Source organism: Xyrauchen texanus, chromosome 3 (assembly GCF_025860055.1).
Source record: "Xyrauchen texanus isolate HMW12.3.18 chromosome 3, RBS_HiC_50CHRs, whole genome shotgun sequence".
NCBI classification, from domain to species: domain Eukaryota; kingdom Metazoa; phylum Chordata; class Actinopteri; order Cypriniformes; family Catostomidae; genus Xyrauchen; species Xyrauchen texanus.
The window spans coordinates 50,932,071-50,958,440 of record NC_068278.1 but is presented as its reverse complement, the minus strand read 5'-3'; the positions used below and the strand labels follow the sequence as shown (position 1 = coordinate 50,958,440).

Genomic DNA, 26,370 nt, shown 5'->3' with positions numbered 1-26,370 from the left:
CTCCCTCACTGACATAAATACACACACTCATGAAGCTTAGCTTGAATGTACCACACACACACCCACACAGAGAGCCACTTCAAGGGAAGGTTAGATTAGAGAGGTATGAAGGCAGAGAGCTCAAGCTTCTTTAATTAAAGTCATTCATTTTTAGCCATCCTCATTCACCACAGAGCACAAGCAGCTCTGATCTGACAACTCCACACTGGCTTTATATCCTGCAATCAGAGACCCAATTCACTAACATTCATTTCATGAATAATGTAATACATGGATTAAAGTGGCCACTTGCTTTTTGCTATATATTTTTTTCAGTTTCCGAAAAAACTGTTCTAGTTTCATGTCTTTTGAATTACTCTGCTGTCTCTTTCTTTTCACATAATACTTTATTATTCTTTTTGTTTTGTGAAAATCATAATTTTATTAAAAACAATTAGTTATCTTTGTATTGTGATCACCATGGTTGGGTTTATTTTGTGTGAATGGCCATCTTATTGTGCATTGGGCTATGGATTTGTAAACGTGTGTGTATGCCACTACTGTCATCAAAAAATAAATTAAACAAATTTGAATTAGATCCTTTATTAATGTATGGTGATTTTATAGTCAAAATAAACTGTAGCAACTATAGTGCTTTGGTGGAAACTGTAGTTACCATGGAAAATGTTTGTAAGATTAATATTCGTTTAGCCACATGTTAATTTAATGTTTTTATTCATAGACCTCTTAGTCATGACTTTTGTTTGGGCTTTGTGGTAATTTATTTTTCAAAAATGATTTCATTGGAATGATGAGTATAAAACAGCGATTAGGAAACCATATCAAATATTACTGTTGAAGTATGTAGACTGGTTTTGTAACATAGTGCTGGTGATTGTGAAGGTAGACTGGATGCTGACTTCTTTAGGATGCCACGTTTTTAAACTCTGAGTGACCCATCGCAGCCCTTTGAGTCTGATTGTCTTAAGACAGTGTCAGCAGAGCCTCTCTCTGCAGTGTTAACCTTGTTAAAGCCAACTTCTATGTGTGCGTTTGTTTGCCTCGTGCTGTGGTGTCTTTATTAAATTTATCATTGACGTGAATTTCACAGCACACTTTCTTAATAATGACTTCTTTGATAAAAGCTCTGAATGCACTTGTCTTTACAGAGCAAGAGCTCACTTTTCCCATTGACAGTTACAAGGACAGGCTGTGCTGGCAAAATAACCATGACAGCTTTTCAAAATCTACTCTCTCTTGTTTTATCATTTTAGAGCCTTTCAAAGTTTGTTTGCATATGTGACAGTGACTTTAAACTTAGATGTCCTCCTGCAAGCTCTTCATAATAAATTAAGTCTTTAAGTGTTGCCCTTAAAGACACCAAACAGATTTAAGTGCAACAAGAAATGTAAATAATTTTTTTTTTTTTTTTTTTTTTTAGTGACCGGTTAAGTGCTTTTGGAAAAGATGTGTTTTTAGCCGTTTTTTGAAGATAGAGAGTGAGTTAGCTTCCCGGATTGAGTTGGGAAGGTCATTCCACCACCGTGGTATGATGAAACTGAAAGTCCGGGAAAGTGAAAGTGAAAATTATACCATTAAGTTATTTAGTGCAGTCTATAAACTCCATTCTATACCCCAGTCTTAGACTATTTTAGTTATTTTGTCTTTATCTTTTCAATCATTTCAACTGTTTAAAGCTGATCTCAGATCAGGTCCAACAAGAAATTGACCTTCTGTCCAGGGTCTTCTGATGCCTTCCCTGAAATTATCCTATATTAGTTCTGCACTACTTAACAGGGGCCTCCAATGAGACTGCCATTTCAGTTAGGTCACTGCGTCCACTAACCGGACCGAATTCAATACCCGTTTTTTTGGTAAATAACCATGGACGATGTGACATCTTGAAATTAAGATCCCTTTCCCTCTCGCCTTCAGAGAAAATTATTAAAAATATCCCCAGTAATATTTATTTTATGTCAATGCAATCTTTAAGTCTAATTTAAGCTACATTTGAAAATTGTTACTTCAGTGAAACTCTCTGTCCCTGTAGCAGAGATGTCCATCTGTTTGCAGTAGTTAACTATCACATGCCGTGAGGCTAGTTTACTGCTGTAAGCTTGAACTTTAGGTGACAGAACTACCCTAGAGACACGTCTTTATCTGAAACACTAATTCATTTACACTGATTTAACTGAAATCATATAGAATGCTCTGTCAACTAGGTCACAGCTTTAAAGAATTGTTTAAATAGTCCAAAATGCCTAAGAAAGCCATTTTAATATCAGTTATTAGCCAATATCTAGATTAGACTTCATAGTATCAATCAATGTTTCTTTTAAATCAAGAATTTTGGGTGTGAATACACTTAAAAAGACAGAATGTTTTTTTAGAAAATAGCTTGTTCTCAAACAAACCTTGAAGTCATTGAACCATTCTGGACTTAATCGTACCATTCTGTTAATTTGAGACATACAATACACAAAAAGAAGGCATTACTCACTTTGGACCTCATTCAGTCCTAAGAACCAACATATAGAAGGAAAATAAATGGATTGCTGTTTTACTTTTAAGATGTGCATGATAAAACTTACTTCATACTTCAAGTTTATTTGTTTCGATGCTTGGTAATTTGATATTGTACATTGGTGTGTATAAATGGGTATAGTTTATAGTGTATGTGCTTTTCCCAGTGTACTACCACTGTGTTGCCTTGCTGTTGGGCTCCATCCTATGGCAGTTGTTATCCGGTCTGTTCATGCACATGTGCACTCTTCAAATACCCATCAGAACGCTACTTATGTGTTTACATGGCCACATTAAGCCTTCTCTTAAGGCCCAGGTGAACTTTGTTTTTGCACATTCCGGATCGTATCGCGCAATTTGACAATGTGACACAATTTGTGTCACGCATACTGTGCGCTGAGGGATCCGCAGTGCGGACTTGTAAACGGCATTCTCGTTTACATGAAGATTCAAAATGCTGCTTTCTGCAAAATCCATCTTAAAAGGGCCATGAAATGGAGAATCAAATTTTTCTTGATGTTTAGACATATAAGAGGTAACTGTACTGTAAAAACATACTGTAAATTTCTGAACTCAAAACTTCCTCAGTCTAAAAAGAGCATTTATAGTTGTCACCCTGCTGAAATGTTTCGTTTTGAAATTTGTCTGTTTGTGACATCATGAAACGTAGCTCATTTGTATTTATACATTCCACAACATGCGTCATTGCGCCCTTGGCCCCGCCCACTGGTGCACAATTTAAGTCAAGAGAGCAGGCCTTCCGTGGCTAACTAGTCCTAACATAAAACCTAAGGGGACCCATCTGGACTATTTTGGATAATTTTTTTATATATTCATGCACTAGGCAGACATCTTTAACTGCTTGATACATATCTTGTGCCGCTTTCAAAAGACACGGTGTCAAGTTACAACTCTGAAAGTGAGAAGCAATTCTCATTCATTCAGCTGCTGCCTGTGTTGCTTTGAGCACAAACACATCATGGATGCATTCTTTCAACCATAGTAAACATAGGATGTCTTTGACAATGGACGTCTTTGACCGTTTTGGTGTGTTTCCTGCGATGTGCGCCTCAATGTATCTTCATTATGTATGCGTGTAATTTCACTGTTCTTTGGATTATGTACATGCATTTTTTTCTGCTAATGTCAGCATGGATTCCTTGTGAACAGACAAAACATGATTAAAGCTTTGCAATGGAACTGTTATTGAAATTTTGTTTTAAAATGTTCTTCCATTTGAGTTTACTGAATTTTTGGGGCTGCATGATGCTAGCCAATCAAAACATTGGGTGTTTACGTTGCAGTTTTAATGAGGCACTTATGCCAAAACCGAGCGTTTCAGACCAATAGCCAGAAATGGTGGAAAATGATCATATATTATTAATTTGTGACCGTTTTGGTGCAAAAAAAGCTTTCATAACATTATCAATGGACCACAGCGAAGATAATACAATTATAAAAATAGTACTTCATGACTCCTTTAATAGCATGCAAACGTGGTCAATATAAATTCCATTTATATTCCATTTCCATTTTTCCCCCTCCAGGAATCTAGGACTTACCTAAGTAATGCCTTGGCACTTTCAGAGAAAATGAAGGGTAATAAATACAAATCTCACCACACGTTAGAAACTCTAAATGAGGAAAGTATGCCTTTATCTTTAAGGAAACCCAAAGGCTGGAAGACAACCTGAAATTACAGTGTAATGGCAGAGCTTTGCTTTCTGAGGACTTAATTACTTTAATTATAGCAGTACGGAGAGAGTGACTGTGTGTGTGTGTGTGTGTGTGTGTGTGTGTGTGTGTGTGTGTGTGTGTGTGTGTGTGTGTGTGTGTGTGTGTGTGTGTGTGTGTGTGTGTGTGTGTGTGTGTGTGTGTGTGTGTGTGTGTGTGTGTGTGTGTAGAATTGCTGAAAAAAGAAAGGGACAAGGAGGAGAAATCGAGAGGAAAAGTTGAGATAGCAGGAAGAATATAGAGATTCTTGCTTAGGCATCACTCCAAACTAAAGCAACATGTTCGATAGCCAAAAGGTTGCATCTTTTTGGGGCAAAAATGCCATTGAAAGTGACAAAAATGCCTTAAATAATTTAAACATGGGGGCAAAGAATGCTGTAGTGAATTTCTTTTGTTGTTGTTATTTAATTTAATGTTAGTTGAATATTCTTCAGTTACTAAAAAACATAATTATGTTTGTCATAAACTAGTAAGGGATGACATTGATGTAGCCATTTGAATCCTATTTTAAACACAACATCAGTAGTGAACGATCAAATTGTCTTACTTGACCTGTATTCACCCTATTTTATGATATTCTATTTTAGGCAATTCTAGTTTATGGGCTTGTAGATTGTACTGAAAATTTCAACAAATTATTACATTGTTAATTATTTATATTTTAAATCATTTCAATTCAGTGTCTTGTGTGGTGGTTTTTGGTTCATCTTAAGAAGCTTTTTATTTCCTGCTCCCATGAGGCAAGTTGTTACATTGCATAGCTTGTTCAAAGTTGATTCTATCCTCTTTCTATGTTTGTTTGACATGTGCACTCCCACTCTCACATTGTTGCTTTCCCACCCTTCCTTGTTAGCCCCTCCAATCCCTCATTTTCCTACTAAAGCTCTTTTATTCAGCACTATTAATAATTAACTGAAATTGCCATCTTCAAATGAGTTGAACCACAGCTGAAGCCTTCTAAGCACATTGATGTGGAGCAAACAAGTTAGAGAGTCTATTTCCGCATTCCTTTGGATCAGTCAATCAGCGAAATGGTAGTATGAATTAATCTAAGCGGTGACAAGACATAAACAGTCATTAACTTCCACTTGGTTTTCATCTCTCGAGGTGTTCCATCATTCAGCAGCCAATGACACACTGGATTTTTTTATTTCTTCATTCAGTGTTTACTGAGCATATCAACTTTTGATTGAAAATTACAGGCCTCATCAAAGACTATAATGTCTTTTAGCATAATAAAATATTGCATAAATTAAATCAGATGCAATTACTTTATCCTTCAAAATGTTGCTTGTTTTTACTACCATACTTTTACATATTTAATTTTATTTTCAGCACTTTACAATAAGGTTATTTATTAATATTAGTTAATGCATTAGGTATCATTTTTAACCCTTGGTTAATTTCAGGTAATTTTTATATTAATAATATATAGAATTAATTGAAAGGATACAGACAGGAAATCATGGAAAAAGAGGAGAAATTGTGTTGGAATGGGTTCAAAACAGTGTCTTGTGTGTAAGCTGCTATGCCACAATTCTGGCGAGATCGTCCTTTCTTGTGGGATTCTAATGAACTGTCAGCACGCAGCAGTGAAAATAACTGAGTCAGTATAAATTCTGGCAGATGAAATCCAGTGTCTCTGAAATGCTTTGAGCGTTTGGACAGATGTAGGCTGGCCTGTCACAGCAGCACACTCTTCAGCTTGACCACAGGAGAGATGAGTCAAAGCGGTTACATTTATAACCTATTATGCTGGGTAAAAGGCTAATTTTGGGCATACTATTACTATATAGGCTACCAAGAGTGAAGGCATTTTGCACAAAATGTGATAAAAATGCACAAAAATCTTTATTTCCGAGAGGATAAGTGGATACAACTTGCTGAATTAAACCTGCGACATAATGAGGTTGTGTGTATAATGGACTAGCATACTACAATACTACAGTACTTATAATATTTCATAATGTTTGATTGCAACCAGTTCATTGTGTGTTCTTATACAAATTCTGCCATCCAAATTTAGAATATCATAACAATCAGACCTGTGACATTGTTATGGCCTCTACTTAGCTTATTGTTTCCAATATTGTGCTGAGTTGGAGGGATGCCAGAAAAGAGAAAGAGTCAGCGCATGGGATCAAACAACGTCTGAACTGTTTGCTTTGTCCTCTTTTTGAGTTTGAGTGGTATTGCTACATAACCTCTCACCCAACCCCTTCATGCTAAGAACACTGCAGTCCCTTGAGTTTTCTTTGGCTTGTTTTTGTACTCCCTCTTTTTATCCTGAGCTTGAACAAAATTCAGATTTGGAATCTGCCTCATTTTCTTTGTGTGTATCTGATACCCTCTCATGTTGAAACAACATCTTTGATTTGATAATAAATGTTGCCATCAAAATGTAATGTTCCAAGTTGGTTTTTGGTGGGGATTTGGATATTTAAATTAGTATTTAGCAAGATCAGTTTACCACAACATCAGTCATGGTCTGGAACGTGTCAAAATATAAGATGATAGGATTAAGGGCCTTTTCACACCGAATGCATCATTGTTCTTAAAAGAAAGCTAGAAGCAGCACCATGAATAGAGCAGAATGCAGGTGTCTCGAAATGCATTGAAAAAAAATAGCCGGAGTTCTTTTTAACTGCCATCTAAAAAGCATGGTACTCCTGTACGAGATGCGGTGCAACAGTCAAAGATATCCATCTAGTGCATATTTTCATAGGAAAACAATTGGAAAAACGGCATGGATGGATGCAAACAACGTTTTGTGTGAACTGCCCCTTATTCATCATCTATAAAATCTCCAATGAATTACACCATCTTTTAAGGGTTCTGTCACACTGGAACTTTTGGTGCGCAGACCTGAGTTTGTTTGATGTCAGAGTTTCAGTTTGATGTCAATTCTGTGTAAACGCAACGTAACATTTATCTTTAACAACGCTATCAAAGTGAATATCAGGGCACAACATGGGCCACTATCTTGATTATTTTTCACCAGGTTATTCACCTGTAGCACACCACAGCTCCAAAAATAGACAATTTAATGAATTATCCCACCTTAGGTGACGTTTTGAGCCAACATCTCTTCATCAGACCAACAAATAAATGATGACAAATGCGTCATCATTTTCTCAATTTTCCCTGTCCACTATACAATGCCAAGACTGCGTTTTCAAATGTATCCACTTGTGAGAGCGTTTTCGAAAAGCTCAGTTTTCGCTGTCAAAAGTCTCAGTGTGGACGTAAGGCCAAAATGTAGAGAAAAATATGCGTTTTCAAACGAAAACATATTCGTGTGGACATGGCCTACTGATGATGTCATCTATTGATGACATAATTTGCATCTTTGTATGTTTTTGTCACACTATAGTTTATTGCATTTTTCATACAGGGTTCCCACGGTTATGGAAAATCTTGGAATATCAGTGAATTTTAAAATTGTGCTTTCCAGTTCTGGAAAAAGTCATAGAAATAAATACAATCTCAAAAGTCATGGAAAATACATTTTTCTGGTTTTCATACTTTTATACTATAAAATATTTCATGCTCTTGTGTAGTGTGAATCTTGTTCTCAATACAAGTCCAATTTTTTCTCAGTCAATTAGTCAGAACAGTTCACAAATCTAAATGATTATTTTGCAAGTTATTTAAAAAATAATAATCTGTATCCAATAAACACAAATGTCTGGAAAGGTCAAGGAAAAGTCATGAAAACTAATTGGTCAAAAAGGGTGGGAACAGTGTTCTCATAGCTGTTTGTCTCGGAATAAATTGCCTTTGGAGAGCATCTCACATTTTTTGCATCTCTTGTGATTGGGTCTGAAACGATTAGTTGACGTTATCGACAACATCAACAATAAAAAATTGCAGACACATTTTTTTGTTGTTGAATAGTCCCTTGATCTCATTTAACGTAACAAGAGATCACATTAAACTCTAATGCGCAAGAGCAGCACTGCAGTTTGTGCCTGACTGAGGAGATGAAGAATTAGACCGCTCACACACTAAACTTTCCAAACAGCTTCAGGTGATGTAAATCTCAAAATATGTAAGTAAGTGGTGGTGGCGTAGTGGGCTAAAGCACATAACTGGTAATCAGTAGGTTGCTGGTTCGATCCCCTTGGCCACCACCATTGTGTCCTTGAGCAAGGCACTTAACTCCAGGTTGCTCCTGGGGGATTGTCCCTGTAATAAGGGCTCTGTAAGTCGCTTTGGATAAAAGCGTCTGCCAAATGCATAAATGTAAAAGTGAATACAGAAGCGCACTCGTTGTGGAATAATTGGAGCTGCCGCTCCGCTGATGCAAAACTTGTATGTCAAGCGTCTTTAAAGGAATTGTTACATCTTTAATGCAGTTATATTTAATGCGTTATAGCTTTATTAAAGTTCAAATAATACAGAAGCAAATCAAGTAAATAACTACAAACTCCGAAACTGGCATTTCTCTGTGCGGTCAGCGCCTCTTCTATGAGTTGCATGAATGTCCCGATCTAAGGGGGAGAGACTGAAACTGTACCCGGCTGAGGCACACTCTGTCGCGGGGACGCTTGTCCCTCGAGTACGCTCGCTTGATGCAGCTAAATTATAACGTGATGGCTCGCAACTTTTGAATCATAATATATGTCACTGTGCATTTCTTGTTGTGAAGAAAAATGTTTGAATTCAAGAGTTGTTTTTTTTTTGTGAGTTAAAGATGGATTGAAATGAACAGAAAGGTTAGAGAGGGTAGTCTTTGCCCCATTATACACTTAAAAAAAAAATTTGGTTTGTTTTCCAATATCAATATGTAAAACTTATTTAAAACAACACACATTTTCTTAAGCAGCTATACTGCAGAAGAAAAAATTGTTATCTGAGAGTGTTGAATGTAATATAAAAAATCTAATATTTTATAATGCCTAAAAATCCTTTAAAAAAGATGCATTCACCTGAGAAGCAGCATATAAGATATTTATACTTGCTTGTAGAGAATAGCTCTCGAATATAAGTATATTTTGTGTTTAGTGCACTCGCAGAATTATAATCAAGTGAAAAATACACTTATACTTAAAATGCATTCTATTAAAGCAAGTCTAAATATCTTATATGTTGCTTCTCTCAAGTAAATGTATCTTATTTTAAGGATGTTTGACAATTTTAAATGGAAAACAAGGCAAAACCACTTAATAACAATATAATTTTATGCAGTGAATTTTGTTACTGAATTAAAATTAATAATAATAAAAAAAATTCCCCTTTAATTTAGTGAATGTCATTTAGAGAAATTTGAAACGATGATTTTGTCCTCTTTATTGTTAGTAAGCCCGTTTAATACACAATTTTAAGTCGGGGCACAAGCTGAATAATCGGTTAAGAGCTAAAGATTAGTCGTTGCACTAATCGCAGATGTCAAATAATAGTTTTAATAATTGTTAGATTAATCAATTATCAAAATCATTAGCTGAAGCCCTATTTGTGATGCAACACAAGTGCTGTTCTGTGTGTGTAATGATGGTAAATCCAAAGGGAGAAATATTTCAACATGGTGAAACTGCCATCCTCTCCCCCGGAGTCGTTACCTAGCTAAAGTGGTAAACAGATGACACTTACCGCAAATTCTTGCATTACAGCTATTCAATTCTGAACTAAACAAACTCTTTAATTTTGCCCTTAATTCAGGGCTTAGCTTGAGATGAATCACTTTGACGTAAATGTAATGGCAACTGTGGTTAGAGTCATTGTTTCTTGAACAGTCATTGCCACACACACACACACACACACACAGACATGCATAAGCACACAGGCGGTGTGTAGAAAGACCATGCTTTCTCTCATAGTACCCAGAATGCCTTGGTCTTGGAGTGGTGCCATCCTTTTGCTACTCTGATAACAGAGTTATAGAGCTGCGCATTGTCACTCTGATCTCTTTATTTTCTTTTTTGTTTCGGCTTGTTCTTTTTTCTTTCGCATTAGTGGAGTTGCAACATACCCAGCCATCGCAGTGTAAACAAAATTTGGTTCTGGCTAAATGATGATGTTGATCATCATTTAAAACAAACAAACTGTAAGATGGCAATAAAACAATGAACAACCGAAGCAGTGATAGCACACCTAAACCCATGAGATCAAAGCTTTGAACCGTAGTTAGGTTCAGAAAGCCACTTTAATCATCACAAAGTATCATAGTAGTTGTTTTTCTACACACAAAGACTCGTGTGAGCTCTACTATCTAGCTGAAGTCTTAGAGCGACCTCTATTGGTTGGGAGTGAAAAAATACATTTTTGAACAGAACTTGTTACATGATGGGGAAGTATTTGCTTAGGCTTCAAGGAAAGACTTACTGAAGCCTGTCTTTAAAAACTGACTGCTTTTCAATTAATGCAAATCTTTTAATTTAAGAAAGGCTTTGATGTGGAGCCTAATGCTTCTCCCTGCTGATCTTCCGTTGAATTAAGCATTTTTTGTTTTGTTTTTTCCCCATAAATGCTGTAATTACTTTAATGTGCTTCAATGCTGTTTGCTTTTCACATTCAGGATGTTTCAATGCAAGGGTTGCTAAAACCTTTTCTTTTTGTTGTCTTATGTCTTGCAGGCGAAGAGAGCTGTTCAGAGAGGAGCCACGGCTGTTATATTTGATGTCTCAGAAAATCCAGATGCCATCGATCAGGTGAGTGTTAAGATTAGCAATTACATTAGCAGTATGCCAAATGTCATAATGGCTTTGACCAGATATGATCCTTATTGGTGATGCATAAATTATATCGTATGCATCTGTGCACACTTTTTTGGCTAATATTTTGCAAAGCGCAATATTAGCAGAAAAAGATGCATGTTATGCAAATCAACTTGATAAAGTATATCATACCGGACCTTTGGCGTACACTTTTTTTCTTCAAGACACTATTATTTGAGATTTACTTTAATTACTAATTTGACTTTAATTTGCATACTATTTAGGATGTAAATTAGGATTCTGTATTATTTTTCCGTCTTAAAAGCACTGTTTTTCCTTCAGGAATTGCAAATCGAATTAAAGATTGCGAATTGCATGTTGACCAGTCGCACTTTTATTTTCTAAATGAAATCACTAGCGTGGAGCAGCACCTATTCTCACCCCTCTCTGGAAAAGGCTGATCTCCGGAAGTCTTTTTTTTTTTTTTGTCTGCTTTTGAGAGAGACCAAGGGTCTTTTTTTGTTCCCCAACTCCCCTCCCTTTCACTATGGTATTTTTCTCTTCCTTGCCAGGCCCAGACTTGCTTGTCTTTTTCCCCTCTGCCTCGTTCAGTTGTAAATGGTGTACAGACGAGATAAAAGATCTTCTGTGCAGACCACATGAAAGGAGTCAGTGCAGTGCATTCCAGTGCCAGCACCTCTGTCCAGACCCATTCGGCTTCCTCAGCCCCAGTGATTACAGTTTAAAGCCTCAAGGCTTTGGGGAGGACAAGGAGAGAGTTTTAATCACGAGTTGAAGCATTAAGAGAAAAGCTTTCATCATCACCTGCTAGATCCTACACTAGATCCTAACCTGGTTCTGTCCGTTTTCATTTCGTATCTGTCTCGTTTTTTTGTTTGTTTGTTTTTTTTGCCAGTAGTGAGCGCACATACAGTACATTGCAAAGATCTCAAATAGTGTGGCTTGAGAAGAAGTGTGCTATTACTTTTCTAAGTGATCTATAAATGGGTGAAGAAAATCCCATAGACTTGCTTTGAAAAGAGACCTCACACATGTCTAAGGATCAGAATATCATAAAGACTTTGGTGGGCTATTTTGACTTTGGCCAGTAAACAAACATCCAGAACAACCTAGCAACCAAACCGCTTGGGCACCTTTCATTTTCTTCACAAAATGTCAATACTAGTTTTAAGTGTCCTTTTTGTAAGCAAACAACAGAAAGAGAACAGATTGAAAAGAACATAAGTTTTAAATCTTAAACTTAAAGTCAGAATCCATATTTCTATCACATGCATTTGGGTGTTTCTTCAACTATGGGCCCTTTTGGTCATGTGGTCTTCTACAAATATCAGATGGTGCATAGATGTACTGTACATCACAGGAGAATTATATTAATTTATTTTATTGTTGTGAACATCTATATTTCCGACACATCTCAAATCACTATTAATTCTGTGGTGTAAATAAACAGTGGTGGAAAAGTTTAAATTGTTGGTCACAGTGGAAATTTATGTCAATAATTTTACACTATCAATACTGAAATTGTTTGGACAAGGTTCAGCATAAAAATAAAAACAATGAACATTGTAATGTGTGTACAAATTTACATAATCCTTTTCAATATTTATTGTATGAAAATGATCTATTTCACTCTATTATCATAGCTTTAAAAATGCAATTAAAGATGCACTCTGTAATGTTTTCCTCATTAAAAAAATGTTACTCCTAAAGACATGATTTGTAATTTTGCAATAAAGGAATTTATGACCATTCATATTAAAGACATTAAGATTCCAGTCATATTAGTAACCTTATAAAAGCTGTTTTATTCTACATGGAGAGGGTCCGCACATGGGGGCTTACTTGCTTAATCTCAGTAACCGCCCTGTTATTTGACACTTTCACTCATTGATTAAATTAATCATGGATGACTGTGAATACTATTAGAATAATACACATTTCTACAATGGCATCTGAAACTGAAAACTACTGATTTTAAATGATGCTGCATCCAAGCCACTAGGTGTGACACAAAGACAAGTTACTGAGTGCACCTTTAAAAAAAATTTTTACTATAGTATTGCTATTTTAATACTGTAAAATTGTTAGAATTTTTAAATTGAAATTTTGTGACAAGGCTGTTTTTTTTTTTTTTCTAACAGAGGTTTTCTAACATTAAAACTTAGAAAGTATGCATTTAAGGTGACCTTCATATAATAAAACATTTAAATCATTTAAATACCAACCCCTGGAACACAAAAGTACTGTAGTTGAAGAGACAACAAAGTATGTATAATGAAGAGACATGGCGAAACCCTTGTTTGAAAATGGAGGCTTTCACTATGTCTGTGCATCTTTTGCTTAATGGAAACCCAACAGACCTTAAAAAAAAACACCACTTAAATATCTATCAACTTCCCATATTTTACTTAAGACATGACGACAGAGGGAGAAACAGAGGCTTGAATATCCCTGGTATTTCCCTAAGGTTTTTCAAATTACAGACTGGAGATACAGTCTGAATGAGCTGCATGGCTAAATCAAGCATCCACATTTGCAACATGCAATTTGTTTACTACTACTTTCCTCTTCTATACGGAAAAAAAAAGCCCCAACGACAGTTTCCATGTCTGAACTCTATAGGTCACTTTTACACATGGGTGATGAATGTGTTCATGGAGTGCTTTTTCCATTTACATTTACATTTATGCATTTGGCAGACGCTTTTATCCAAAGCAACTTGCAGTGCACTTATTACAGGGACAATCCCCCCGGAGCAACCTGGAGTTAAGTGCCTTGCTCAAGGGCCCAACAGTGGCATCTTGGTGGTGCTGGGGCTTGAACCCCTGACCTTCTGGTCAGCAACCCTGAGCCTCAACCACTGAGCCACCACTGAGCCACCACTGCCCCCCTTTGTTTTCCCTGGCAACAGAGTCCATGTTGATTTGGCTGAGTGAATAATGATTGGAAACGTTATTCATTCAAATAATTACATGTATTTTTTAATGTGTATCTTCAGATGTGCAGCCATGCCCCCATCATAGCAGTGTGATTGGTTTTGATGCTGCTGTGTTTGATTTTATTTATTTTTTGTCATATTTATTTTTTTGCAGTGTAAAAACTCTCAAAGCTATTATATGTTAAGCAATTTTGCTTATCTTGCTTCATAGATGTTTAAATATTTTTTATGGAAAATAGAGCAAAAATACCGATTAAGAAAAGTATTTTGTCTGTTACTTTATCATTTAATTGCTAGGCATGTCTTGTCATGTCAGCTTGAAATATAATTTCAACGCTATTCTTAAATGTCATTCTTTCTTCCAGCTGAATCAGGTTATGGAGGACCCTCTTAAGAGGCCAGTGGTCTATGTCAAAGGAGCAGATGCGGTTAAACTGATGAACATTGTCAACAAGCAGAAAGTTGCACGTGCCAGAATACAACACCGGCCTCCAAGGGTGAGGGTTCACACTGAGTTTATCAGCATGCTCATACATGCATTGAAACATACGTAACAAGCATTGTGTACATATGCGTATATGCAGTCATAAAAGCGCCACTGTGACATTTTTCATTCCCCACTTAGAGCCACAAAGAAACAAACTGCCATTTGTTTTTATAGAAATGCTTTGACCCATTAGTACATTAACATACTAAGATTTCATAGCAGTTAATTTAGCATAATATAGATAGATCTGCATGTATGTCATCTGCAATTTGTGAATATGCATGATCGTTTTTGTGCTAAAATACCACAATGAGAGAACATTACAGTCAATAGAATGGAATATGCACAATGTATAGAATAAACAATATAAAAATGCGCACAGTATACACAATGCAGAATACACATAAAATACATTTTATAAATGTTTACAAAAAGTGCAAAGTACCTGAGACTGTTCAAAGTGTTTTGAATGTAATATCTCTCTAAATTATTATGTGATGTTGTTTTCCTGCCTTTGTGTACTGCAGCCAACAGAGTATTTTGACATGGGAATCTTCCTGGCATTCTTTGTTGTGGTGTCTCTGGTCTGCCTAATCCTCCTCATCAAGATAAAGCTCAAGCAAAGACGCAGCCAGGTGAGGTTACATGCAACAGTTTGACATGGGTTCTGTTACAATGTAACAATGTAGTTTGATACAGGCTCAATTACATTGTATCAGTTTAGTTTGATATGGGTTCCGTTACAATGTAACCGTGCAGTTTGAGGTCCAAGTGTTGACCTTAATGCATTATGCAGATTGGTTCTCAAATTCTCAAAGAGCTTTCTCATTACATGTGGACTTTCAATTTAAGTTTTTTTTTTCTGCTTAGTTCATACCATCCTGACTTTGTCTGTCTTCTCCATCCATCTCTTCTTTTATTCATAATTTGTTCTCCACCTGTCAGAGTTCCATGAACCGGATGGCCATTCAGGCCCTGGAAAAGATGGAAACACGCAAGTTCAAGGCTAAAGTCAAAGGTCAGCGCGAGCTCAGCTGTGGAGCATCAGACTCGCTGAGCAGTAGTTCCACATCAGACTGTGCCATCTGCCTTGAGAAATACATCGATGGAGAGGTAAAGTCCTTCAGAAATATGCAAAAGTTTACCTGTGCCATTTGCATGTTACCCAGAATATACCAAACCACTACTTCAAAACCTTGGAAAATAAGTCACGTTTTCTAGTTTATTTAATTGGGTGGATTGAACTTCTCAGCTGAAGTTATTGATACTTTCTACTATAAACCCTAAAATGGCAATTGTCCATTTCTTGGCCACCAAGAAGAACACTGGTGCCATTGGAGTGTTTTCTTTTAGCTCGCTTTTGCAGTTATGTGTCATGGTAAAAAAAAGGCACACTACAAAGAAATCAAGGCGTCTGGGAAGCACAGAGGAAGTGGCAATATAAAAGGCTCAATGGCATCAAAGGATTTTTTTCTGTGATGAAGAAAAGCAACAAAAGCAGGGTGGAAAGTCCAAGGAAGGGGGGTGTGAGTCATACTTTGGGACAGAAAATGACTTCTGTGGGTGAGATCTGTGAACATAGTCATTGTTGATGAATGCAGAGGAGTCCATCATGTCTTGTTGGATTTTGAGATTTTGTTACAATGTCTCTGTTTGAAGCAAGAAAGGTAGTCTTTTGGAATTTTAAATCTTTCTCCATTAAGAATCTGTAGTTGTTTGTCATTTGTACAATTATACCCAATAAGTTGGCCAAGAACAAGCGTTCCAATTCTTCTGAAATCTGCAGAGCCTTTTGTTAAGTTCTGCAGGTGCAGATTCTTAGTGGACCTGATTTATACCCCCCTTCAACTCCCTAAAAAAGTGCTGACATGCTGTAACTGTGGCACCATCTACAGTTTACTTTGATGCTTAAAAATGGCATGGTAAATTATGATGGTTGTTTTTGCAAACTAAAGCATGTGCCATTTGAAAACACTTCCATAAAGGTAAAATGTTGAAATAAATTATTGGGCTTGCAAAATCTAAGAATGTTAAGGATTATACTTGCAATAACTGGAAAGCCAGCAACATTTTTAAAATGGATCTGTTGACCTCTCCAATCTTTTTCTCCACACATACAGGAGTTGAGGGTGATTCCTTGTGCACACCGCTTTCATAAGAAATGTGTTGACCCTTGGCTACTGCAGCACCACACCTGTCCACACTGCAGGCACAACATCATTGGTGAGCATCAGAAGATAATTCTACTTTCAGCCAAATGTGATGAGACCTTCCAGCGCTAAAATTTACATTCATTGTTCGTTTATGGTCTTTACACCCTAAGCTATTTCTGACCCAAGTATTTTGGTTTTCTATTCAGAGCAAAAAAAGGGAACCCCTAGCGCTGTTTGCCTTGATCCAGGTAACCCAGTCCACAGCCGCCAGCAGAGAGTCGTCCTTCCTGTTCATTACCCAGGAAGAGTGCAACGAGCTGGGCAAGTGACGGCCTACCCTACACGCACCAGCATGGACCCCCATGGCAACCCCATCACTGTTCTTACAGTAGACCCCCATCCCGAGCCGGGCCTTTATCCTTCACAATCTTCCTTTATACAGGGTTACCCAGCTCTCCATCTGGACCACACTCTGAACCCTCACCATTGTGGCCTGGAGCACCGTGGCCCTGGCTATCCACAAACCCATACTTTTAAGCGGCCCAAATTCCATGGACGCAACTTTTCTCGTGCTGCCTGCTTTTCCCAGTACGAAACCATGTACCAGCATTACTATTTTCAAGGCTTGACCTTTCCTCAGCCCGAAGGCCAGCCTGGAAATAGGCTCCACAAGGCTCACAATCGACCCTTCCCACCAGGACTCTTGTATCCTACTGTGGTGCACATGGCACCAGCTGCCTCTTCCCGAATTGGGGACTCAGGAAGCACCTCTGGACTAAGTTGTTACCACGGGCACCGCACTGTGTGTAGTGGTTATCTTGCGGACTGTCCTGGAAGTGACAGCAGCAGCAGCTCGGGTCAGTGCCACTGCTCCTCAAGTGACTCAATGTTGGATTGTACGGAAGTCAGCAACCAGGGTGTCTATGGGAGCTGCTCGACGTTCCGTAGTTCGCTAAGCAGCGATTACGATCCTTATGTGTACCGCAGTAAGAGTCCTTGTCGGGGATCTGCTGGGGAGGCTGGGACAGTGTTTCCTGCCACCGCTCCAGCTGATGACACTTCGGCCCCTGTATCAGGGATGATGGACTGCCTACAGCCTCCTTTTGAAGCTTGTTACAGTTCTGGGGACCAGATGTCCAACTGCAGCCTGGAGCCCAACTGTAGTAGCCACTCTTCAGTGGAAACCAGGGAACTTACTAGCACTACCTCAGCTGAGCCCATAGAGGGCACTGCAGCAGAACGGAAGCATCCATGCTGCTTCTACACAGAGATGACTGTACACCACGGAAGTGCTAGTCATTATGCTGAAGACTGTTCAGTTAACATACAGTATGCCCAGACAGACACTGACAGCTGCATGGGACAGGGTTGCTGCGAACATGCTCAGCGAATACCCATAATTCCTGAGGATACAGACTGTGAATTTGGCTTTGGTCCAGAACCACAAACGAGTTTGCTCCCTCCTAGATTTACCGTAGAGAGGGAGGAGAGGACTTCTGAGGAGACTTGTGACTTATTTTACCCCTCAGGACAATGTAGAGGTCAAATTTATCCGCAGCCACTAGCTGAAGAGACGAGAGCACTATTTCCCTCCCAGTGTAATACCGTGTCTGAAACACAAGAGGGCGGCAAAGCATCTTTTGATGGGTCAGGACTCTGATAGAGTCTTGACATACATCACAGGCTCTTGTGAATCAATACATTTTAAACAACTTTGAGTAGTTGTGTCTAAACTCTGGAGTGTTCTTAACAGATTCGAGTGGTTTGAGTTTCAAATCGAGATTTTACCATTTTTCTTTGGCGTGGTGATCTTGTTCATTCCTGTGACCTTCAGAATCTGTCACATCAACACAATGGTTGTTGAAGAAATAGAAGGCAAAAGTACAAAGCTTACAATTTTTTTTTTATTATTATTTCACATGCTTCCATATGCTACACAAAGTCAGAAATGTGAGTCAAACTTAAGAGGGTGGAGTGTCATTATTTGCATGCTGCTCTCTTTAATATGATTTGAATGGTCTTTTTACACTAATTCAGAATTGCATGCATGCAAGAATTAATACGGCATCTCAATCAACTATATGCTATTTTTTAGCGAAATAAAAACCAAAATGGAACATTTCAAGAACATGGGAGTGCACATCAGGTGCTAAGGTCATTTCTCACTGAAAACGTAAATAGGTGTAAATCGCTCTTGAAAATGTACACCTTTCTTTTATTCTCTCAGGGCATTTATCTTTTTAGTACAGAGTCAGACCAATTCAAAAAGCTTTTGCTCACACTTTTTTTTTTTTTTTTGAATAATCAATGTTATCAGTGGAGACTACTGAGCTGCATGTCCATCACACCAAAGTTTAGTTTGTCTCCGGGGCTAAAGTCAAACACCACTGGTAGAAGCAAAACCAGACAACTCTAGTGTTAGAGGTACAGAGCTTGTAGTAATTGATCCTGGGAAGTTGTTCTATTCCTTTGTTGTTGTTAATTACATGCTAACAGTTTGTCAGAAAGACACCAAAGTATAATTGTTTAAAGAGATTTGAATGCAGTTGTGTGTGTATGTATACACATAAACACACAGGAGCATACATAACTATTTTTAATCACATAATACACACTTGCACTCGTGCTTTTACAAATATTCACCATCATATCATCTTGCCTTTCTGTTTTTACAGAGTATTTTATACTGTTTCTATGAAATGTACCCATACAGCTTACACGGCCGTTGTTTTAAAGTAACTTTTTATTTATACATAGACTAAAACGTTGCTGTAACATGAGAATCTACTCTTGCCTTGCATAGAGATATGTACTGCAAATATATCATTTTTGGGGTACTCGAGTCACTATTTAATATTTCGTAATGTTTGTAGCACTTAAGATTGTATAAAAGAAAATGTGTACAAATTAATATTTTGTATTTTGTTTTTTTAAGATATAATTTTCTCCATAATCATTTTACAAATGTTAAAGGCTAGAGCTTGATCTGTGTATATTTCTGTATCTGTATAGCATCACATTTCATAAATGGAAATATGTTCTCTGAATATTTATTGACTAATATATTTATCTTTAAGCCATGTCTTATGTTCAGTGTCTGAGTTTTTTTTTTTTTTTGGTGATCACTAATAAGAGACTTTGTAAATACATGGTAATTGCACACAAGACAATTAAATATTCTCTGACCAAAAACTGATTTAAAAAATGTACTACAGTTTTGTAACAGTGTACAAAGATCCTAAAATATATGGTTTTATTAAAGTTAACACATTTGAGTGTTTTTTATTTTCACAAGCACAACTCATCGCATATTTTCATGTTATAAAACATTGCATGGTCCTCATGTGAAGTGGAGTTCACAAGCAACCGGTGAGTGTTGATGAATTTCTCTGTTTGCAGCTCGCTCTCTTGTCAGTGTTCATTGGGTGGGAGAGTCGTAGGAAAGTGTACTGACTGCACAGGGGAAGAAACACTCATAACTTGAACCCTGAATGTATGGCAACAATTCCCCCAGTCAGGTTGAAATATTGGACACAGAGGAAGCCAGCATCCTCAATCATATCTTTGAATGTTTCCTGTGGAAGAATAATGATGGGTTGTCACAACACTACTCCAGTGAAAAGAAAATGAGCCACATGTACTCACATTAAGGGTTTCACTTTAAATTAATGTTCCCTTTGTTGAGGTATAACAAAGGGGTTCATAATTCATTTACATCAACATGCATAAAAAGGTTGACTCTGTAAGCTGGCTCACTAATTGACAGGTATTACATCTCAAATTCACATATTATAAATGTACTTTAAATATAAAGTGGACACCTGTGGAGCATTTATTAAAAAGTGTTTTTGCAGAGGACTTTAAGTAAATCAACGTGAACAAGAAGTGACAACACAAGTGAGTCAAGACATTACATTGGTTACTGTAAACACAATCTGGACTATAGCAAAATGGCATTATCCCTCCTTTTAATCTCATTTGCTACACTGTAACTTAAATCATGAAATAAGGGTATTTTATAGATTTTTTTGATTAATACAATTGTAAATAAAGAGTATTAATTGAGCCTTTATAACATGAATGTACTAAAATGAGTATTGGATGAAAGTTGCCCTTTTTATGCATGCTGCTATAACTACAAATCATTTATTTGTAAATGCCATAAATTAACCTCTTTATAAACATTAACAAAGGGGACATTAATGAAAGTGTTACCACATTGTCATTTTGTGAAATCCTAAAAAATTACCATTCTTTTTTTAATAGTAATGCTAACAAGTCTAATGCAAAACATTTGCAGAAATCAAAATGTGCTTAAATTAAGGGCAAAGGCAACACTGATATATGCAAACTCTGCCTTGCATATTCCACTAACAGTAATGTAATGCCTCATACTTATAAAATAGCTATAACACAAGTGTGCATCTTGTTACCTGGTCTGGGAATTTTCGGATGCTCTCCACCAGATACTGGTATGACTTCCAGTCTCCGGCGATCACTTTTCCCATCACAGGGATCATCTGAAAACTATATGCATCATACAGCCTGCAAAAATATCACAAAACATTAACACTTTACATTAACTATACACTGTGTGTATCCTCTCAAGATCCTCTAAACCAGGGGTGAGGAAAGTCCTGCCTCAGGGCCATATAAGGCCCAGAAGCCCATTTGAGAATTGATTTAATAAGCAGAAAAGTGGCCTTGATTCCATTAACAGTAAAAGAAAAAAATACATCTATCTTAATGATTACAAATCATTTTAACGAGTATTGACGCTGAATACCACCCCTGGAGTCGCGAGTTCGAATCCAGGACATGCTGAGTGACTCTAGCCAGGTCTCCTAAGCAACCAAATTGGCCTGGTTGCTAGGGAGGGTAGAGACACATGGGGTAACCTCCTCGTGGTCAGCGGGGCACGTGGTGAGTTGCGCGTGGATGCCATAGAAAATAGCGCGGGCCTCCACTTGCGCTACGTCTCGCGGTAACGCGCTCAAGCCACGTGATAAGATGCGCGGATTGAGGGTCTCAGACGCGGAGGCAACTGAGATTCGTCCTCCGCCACCCGGATTGAGGGGAGTCACTACGCCACAACGAGGACTTACAATGCATTGGGAATTGGGTATTCCAAATTGGGGAGAAAATAAAAAAAATAAAGAAATAAATCATTTTCAAATAATAACGCAAAATACTGTATAATGCAAAGTAAGTCCCCTTTAATTTAGTTTTTCTTTGTGCATAAGCACATACAGAATGAACCTGTATGTTATCTTCAACCCCCTGCCAAAATGTAATTTCGAGCAGTTGTATTGCTCTTGAATAATTCTGTAAAAACTTGAAAGGCCCTTGAAAGGATAAAAGGTTCCCCACCCCTGCTCTAAACATTTGGTTGGCAGTATTGAGTATATAAATTTACTCTAAAAATTATTATTTAACAAACATTATGATCACGAATAAATGGACTGCAAAAATTCTCAATGACCTCGCAAGCAGAGGGTTCGACACTTTGCTGAATTCTAAACACAAGAATCTTCCACCTGGTTTAAGGGACCGGAAAGCCTCTTGTAGAGCCTACAGACAGAGACACAATCTCTTAACATCATATAATATTAAGTCTATATATACAGATGAACAGATGGATCACTATTAGCTGGGTAGCAGAAACATTCAGGTTGCGTTTGCAAGTAAAAATTAAATTTTTAGTCTAGATTTACCCCGTGTTAAAGGAATAGTTCACCCAAAAATGAAAATTCTCTCATCATTTACTCACCCTCATGCCATCCCAGATGTGTTGGAGCAATAACAATTTTTAGAAGAATATTTCAGCTCTGTAGGTCTATACAATGCAAGTCAATGGGGCCCAAAACTTTGAAGCTCAAACAAAGCACAAAAAGACCACATAAAAGTAATCCAAAAGACGCCAGTGGTTAAATCCATATCTTCAGAAGTGATATGATAGGTGGGGGTGCGAAACAGACCAATATTTAAGTCCTTTTTTACTATAAATATCCACTTTCTGAAAGTGAAAAATGGAGATTTATAGTAAAAAAAGGATTGAAATATTTATCCGTTTCTCACCCGAAGTGATTGCATTGCTTCAAAAGTCATATTAAACCCTCTGGAGTCGTATGGATTACTTTTATGCAGACTTAATGTGATTTTTTTTGAGCTTCAAAAGGTCTAGTCACCATTCATGTGCATTGTATGGACCTACAGAGCCGAGATATTATTTTAAACATTTCTGATTGAGCTCTGCAGAACAAAGTAAGTCATACACATCTGGGATGGCATGAGGGTGAGCAAATGAGAGAATTTTCATTTTTGTGTGAATGATACCTTTCAGAAATGTGGAGAAGTGTGTTATGTCATTACTTGTTCTATGTGAGTGACATTTCTTATGCCAAATGCAATAGTGTATAAGTCAAACTGATTGTCATCAAATGGGAGCTCCTCTGCATCACCCACGACCCACGAGATACCTGCAAACACAGTACAACCAAACCAGATCATAGGTTATGGTGTCCAATGTAATGATGAATGTGAGGTTAAAGTGATTGTACCTGTGCTGATTCCTGCTTTTTCTGCCCTCTGTTTACCGACTTTAAGCATCTCTTTGTTGATGTCACACACAACCGCCCGGGACTGTCGAGGCCCTTCTTCATCTGTCTTATAATGTTTGGAAAGTTCCTGCCATGATGGCGTCTGGATGGACCGCACTCTTTGCCGCTGCTGACGATCATACATCAAGCGTGTGTACTCCAGGAAGCGGAAAGAGATGTCACCTAGAATTGAAAAAAACAAAGACGATTAAATGCACAGAAAAAAAACTTTAAATAAGTGTTGCTTTCTGTGAAAAAATTAGCTGCTGTCTTTATTCAACTTAGTGCATATCAAGGATTTAATCCAAGCTTGGTTATATAAACACATACTACACAAAGTGTTCAAACTACAATGAACTGCAAAAGTATGGAGAAATGCCCAGATTTGTAATTTACCAGTGCCACCAGCTGTGTCCAGTAGCCGTAGTCCAGGCTGAGGATTCATTATGTGCAGAAGTGCATCTTTCCAAAGGCGGTGTGTTCCCAAACTCATGGCATCATTCATCACGTCATATTTCTTGGCCACAGTTTCAAACACCTTATAAACTGAAAATTGAAGAAAGGGTGTGAGTGAGAGAGAGAAAGGAAATTCTTATTGAAACAGATTTTATTGCAATAACCCTCAGGTTATTGGTTGAAATTATACACTTTTAATTAATTATTATTTTTTAACTTGAACGCACCTTTAATGACAAAGTACAGTCAATAAAAACACCAATCTAGATGTGCACATGAAATAGGACATTTTGTGGTAATACCTATTTAGGTCTGTTGTTAAAGGTGCACTCAGTAATTTCTTCCTCATTAAAAAAAAGTTTTACTCCTAAAGAAATAAATAGCAATTTTGAAACATCTGTATAAAATCATGACCACTTGCAAGAGCTAAAGACTCCAATCATATCAGTAACATTATAAATGCAGTTATATTTTACATGAATAGAATCACATGACCGCTCTGTTACTGGACACTCATGGAATAAATTAAACATGGCTGACAGTGAATAGTGAATTTTTACATGAATGATGCTTCATCCATGCCTTTAGGTGTCAGTGCATGTCCAAGACAACATAAACAAAATGTTACTGAGTGCACCTTATTAATAGAATGAATATTACTTTTTATTAATCAGGGTTCGTATAGATGCTTAAAAGTTAAATTCAATGAGTTTTCAAGCACATTTTTAATTCATTCAGTTAATTTATATTTATATTCAATTTTTAACACCACTTATTACAAGTACAACATATCTCAATGAGCATCGTTAACTGACCGAAATTGCAAATGGGTCATTTTCAAAAAAAATTGACTTTCCAACTTACAAAATATAGAAATTTTCCATTCAGTTCAGTTTTTGCCAATAAACGCTGTGGGTAAACATTTTATAACATGTTGACACTATTTTTATTCATTAGACAACTTGGCTGTTGTTCTTTTATTATTTAATTTTGTTTCACGAATGAAGCAAGTTAACACTAATTTAACACTAATGATGGTTAAATGGGTAACAACCACTGATCTATATATAACATCAGTGGTAACATCACCACATTTTGAGGGTTCAATGGGTTACAACAAATATTTTTATGTGAAAATCTTAGTTAAATGTGAATTAATAACTTTTTAACATGTTGAGAAAAATCACTATATGCATATTTAAGCAGCCTCTGAACTTTTACCTTAATTTTTTCACACAAATTTTTGTTTTAAAAAAAACAAGACACAATTTTTTTTATAATTGATAACATCAATGTCATGAAATTAAGGGATAAACATTCTTTTAAAATTTATAAAATTATTAATACTCTTTTTGTTTTTTTGTTTTTTCACACTTGTTCGCCCTTGCATTAATGCTTTTATTAAAAATAACTACAAAATAAATACATAAATAACTATACATGTCATATAAGTGGTGTACCATCTGAAGGAGACAAGGTTTTTTTTTTTTTTAAATCTCAGAACGTTTTCCATCTCATCTAATTGTTTCACTCTGGAGAGTAATTTTCTAAATTAAAACTGATAGTTGCAAGGATTTATACTGGTTAAATCCGCCACAGCAGTATCTATAAAATATATATATATTTTTAAATTCTCCAGTAACACTTCATTGTGATTGGCCAATTGTAAACAGCGCTGCCAAAAGTAACAGGTACCACATGACAGCGCAGTCTATATGCACTGCCCGCTTTAGTTGTATGCCTTTTCCGACAATAAAATAAATATAACAACGTATTTTACGATTTCCCATAATTCGATAACTTTTTAAGCACCTCTTGGGAAACATAGCCATTTTCAAGGGTTTTCCAGGACTTAAATTAGAAAAAGTCAAATTCAAGTAACTTAAAGCACCTTAGTCTGTCAGCATAGATATGTTCTCAATGTTAACAATAATGTTAGAACAAACAACATTTGACACGGTCTATATAACATAATATTGAAAATACAGTGATAAACAACATTTTTATAACCAAAATTAAACGTAAAATGCCGCGCATGGATGTCTGATATCATTTGAGTGATAAATAAGAAAACGAAATGGTGAAGGAAAAAAAAAACCGATTATATTAAATGAATCAGACTTCAGTACTATGACAGCGATTACCCCAAACATGTATGAAGGTATTTACATGGTCCTCCACAGGGTACCTCAAAGTATACCTACTCATACACTATGTTGCATGTTTTAAATTTTTTTATTACCAGTTACGTTAGAGGCCACAAAGACAAATTCATGGTGTGGATGATCAAAAACAATTAGATAAAATTTCACACACATAGATAGGCAGTGTGAATGGAGCAATAAACTGATGTATTTTACTCACCTCTCTCTGCTTTCTCCTCCTCTGGCACTGTTTCGAAACCAAAGTGTGTAGTTTTGCCTTCCGAGCCACCACTGTAGCCTCGACATACTGTGATTCCCGCATTACAGCATGAATGTTTGATTCGACTCCTTGAAACATGTTGAATATTATGCGTGGACTCACAGAGAACTCTAAGAAGTGTCCTAATGGAAGCTGCCATGTTTCGCTCAAGTTCACTTGCGAAAGGCGTTATCTTTCCCCCACCCGTTTTCTGGCAGATCCCGCCTCCCGCGCTCGGATTGGCTACTTATAAGCGGTCTGCGATTGGCCAGTTGAGAAGTCGTTCATATATCCCGAGTAACATAAACAGAGGGGCATCACATAATTTCGAATAGAAAAACAATCAGCCACTAAGTTCGAAGTTCAGTGCGAATTTTAAACGGTAAACATGAGACAAAGCTATTACATGCATTTAAATAAG

The 26,370-nt window shown here is 37.0% G+C and overlaps 2 protein-coding genes across 2 annotated transcripts in view; one reads left to right on the top strand and one right to left on the bottom strand.

Annotated features, from left to right (window-relative positions):
* The window catches only part of LOC127632345 (E3 ubiquitin-protein ligase znrf3-like), a 104,824-nt gene extending 86,668 nt beyond the window's left edge, over positions 1 to 18,156 (top strand). The window contains exons 3-8 of the mRNA XM_052110891.1: positions 10,812 to 10,886; positions 14,217 to 14,348; positions 14,866 to 14,973; positions 15,284 to 15,451; positions 16,459 to 16,561; positions 16,698 to 18,156. Coding sequence (XP_051966851.1) covers positions 10,812 to 10,886; positions 14,217 to 14,348; positions 14,866 to 14,973; positions 15,284 to 15,451; positions 16,459 to 16,561; positions 16,698 to 18,151 — 2,040 coding nt within the window. The 3' untranslated portion in view covers positions 18,152 to 18,156. The remainder of the gene's footprint in view (positions 1 to 10,811; positions 10,887 to 14,216; positions 14,349 to 14,865; positions 14,974 to 15,283; positions 15,452 to 16,458; positions 16,562 to 16,697) is intronic.
* Positions 18,157 to 18,177: 21 nt separating this feature from the next.
* LOC127632384 (2-methoxy-6-polyprenyl-1,4-benzoquinol methylase, mitochondrial-like) lies at positions 18,178 to 26,134 on the bottom strand. The gene is made up of 7 exons (XM_052110949.1): positions 25,911 to 26,134; positions 23,487 to 23,636; positions 23,052 to 23,273; positions 22,864 to 22,970; positions 21,974 to 22,062; positions 20,925 to 21,036; positions 18,178 to 20,066 (listed from the first exon to the last, which is right to left on the bottom strand). The coding sequence occupies exons 1-7, from the start codon at positions 26,107 to 26,109 to the stop codon at positions 19,965 to 19,967; spliced, it is 981 nt and encodes a 326-aa protein (XP_051966909.1). The 5' UTR covers positions 26,110 to 26,134; the 3' UTR covers positions 18,178 to 19,964.
* Between the last annotated feature and the right edge of the window lie 236 nt (positions 26,135 to 26,370).

Excerpts from the sequence above, each read along its gene's own strand:
- LOC127632384 (XM_052110949.1), bottom strand. The coding sequence starts at position 26,109 with ATGGCAGCTTCCATTAGGACACTTCTTAGAGTTCTCTGTGAGTCCACG. Across the intron at positions 23,274-23,486 it reads GGACACAGCTGGTGGCACTG|GTGACATCTCTTTCCGCTTC; the intron begins GTAAATTACAAA and ends TTTCAATTCTAG. Across the intron at positions 22,971-23,051 it reads AAAAGCAGGAATCAGCACAG|GTATCTCGTGGGTCGTGGGT; the intron begins GTACAATCACTT and ends CTGTGTTTGCAG.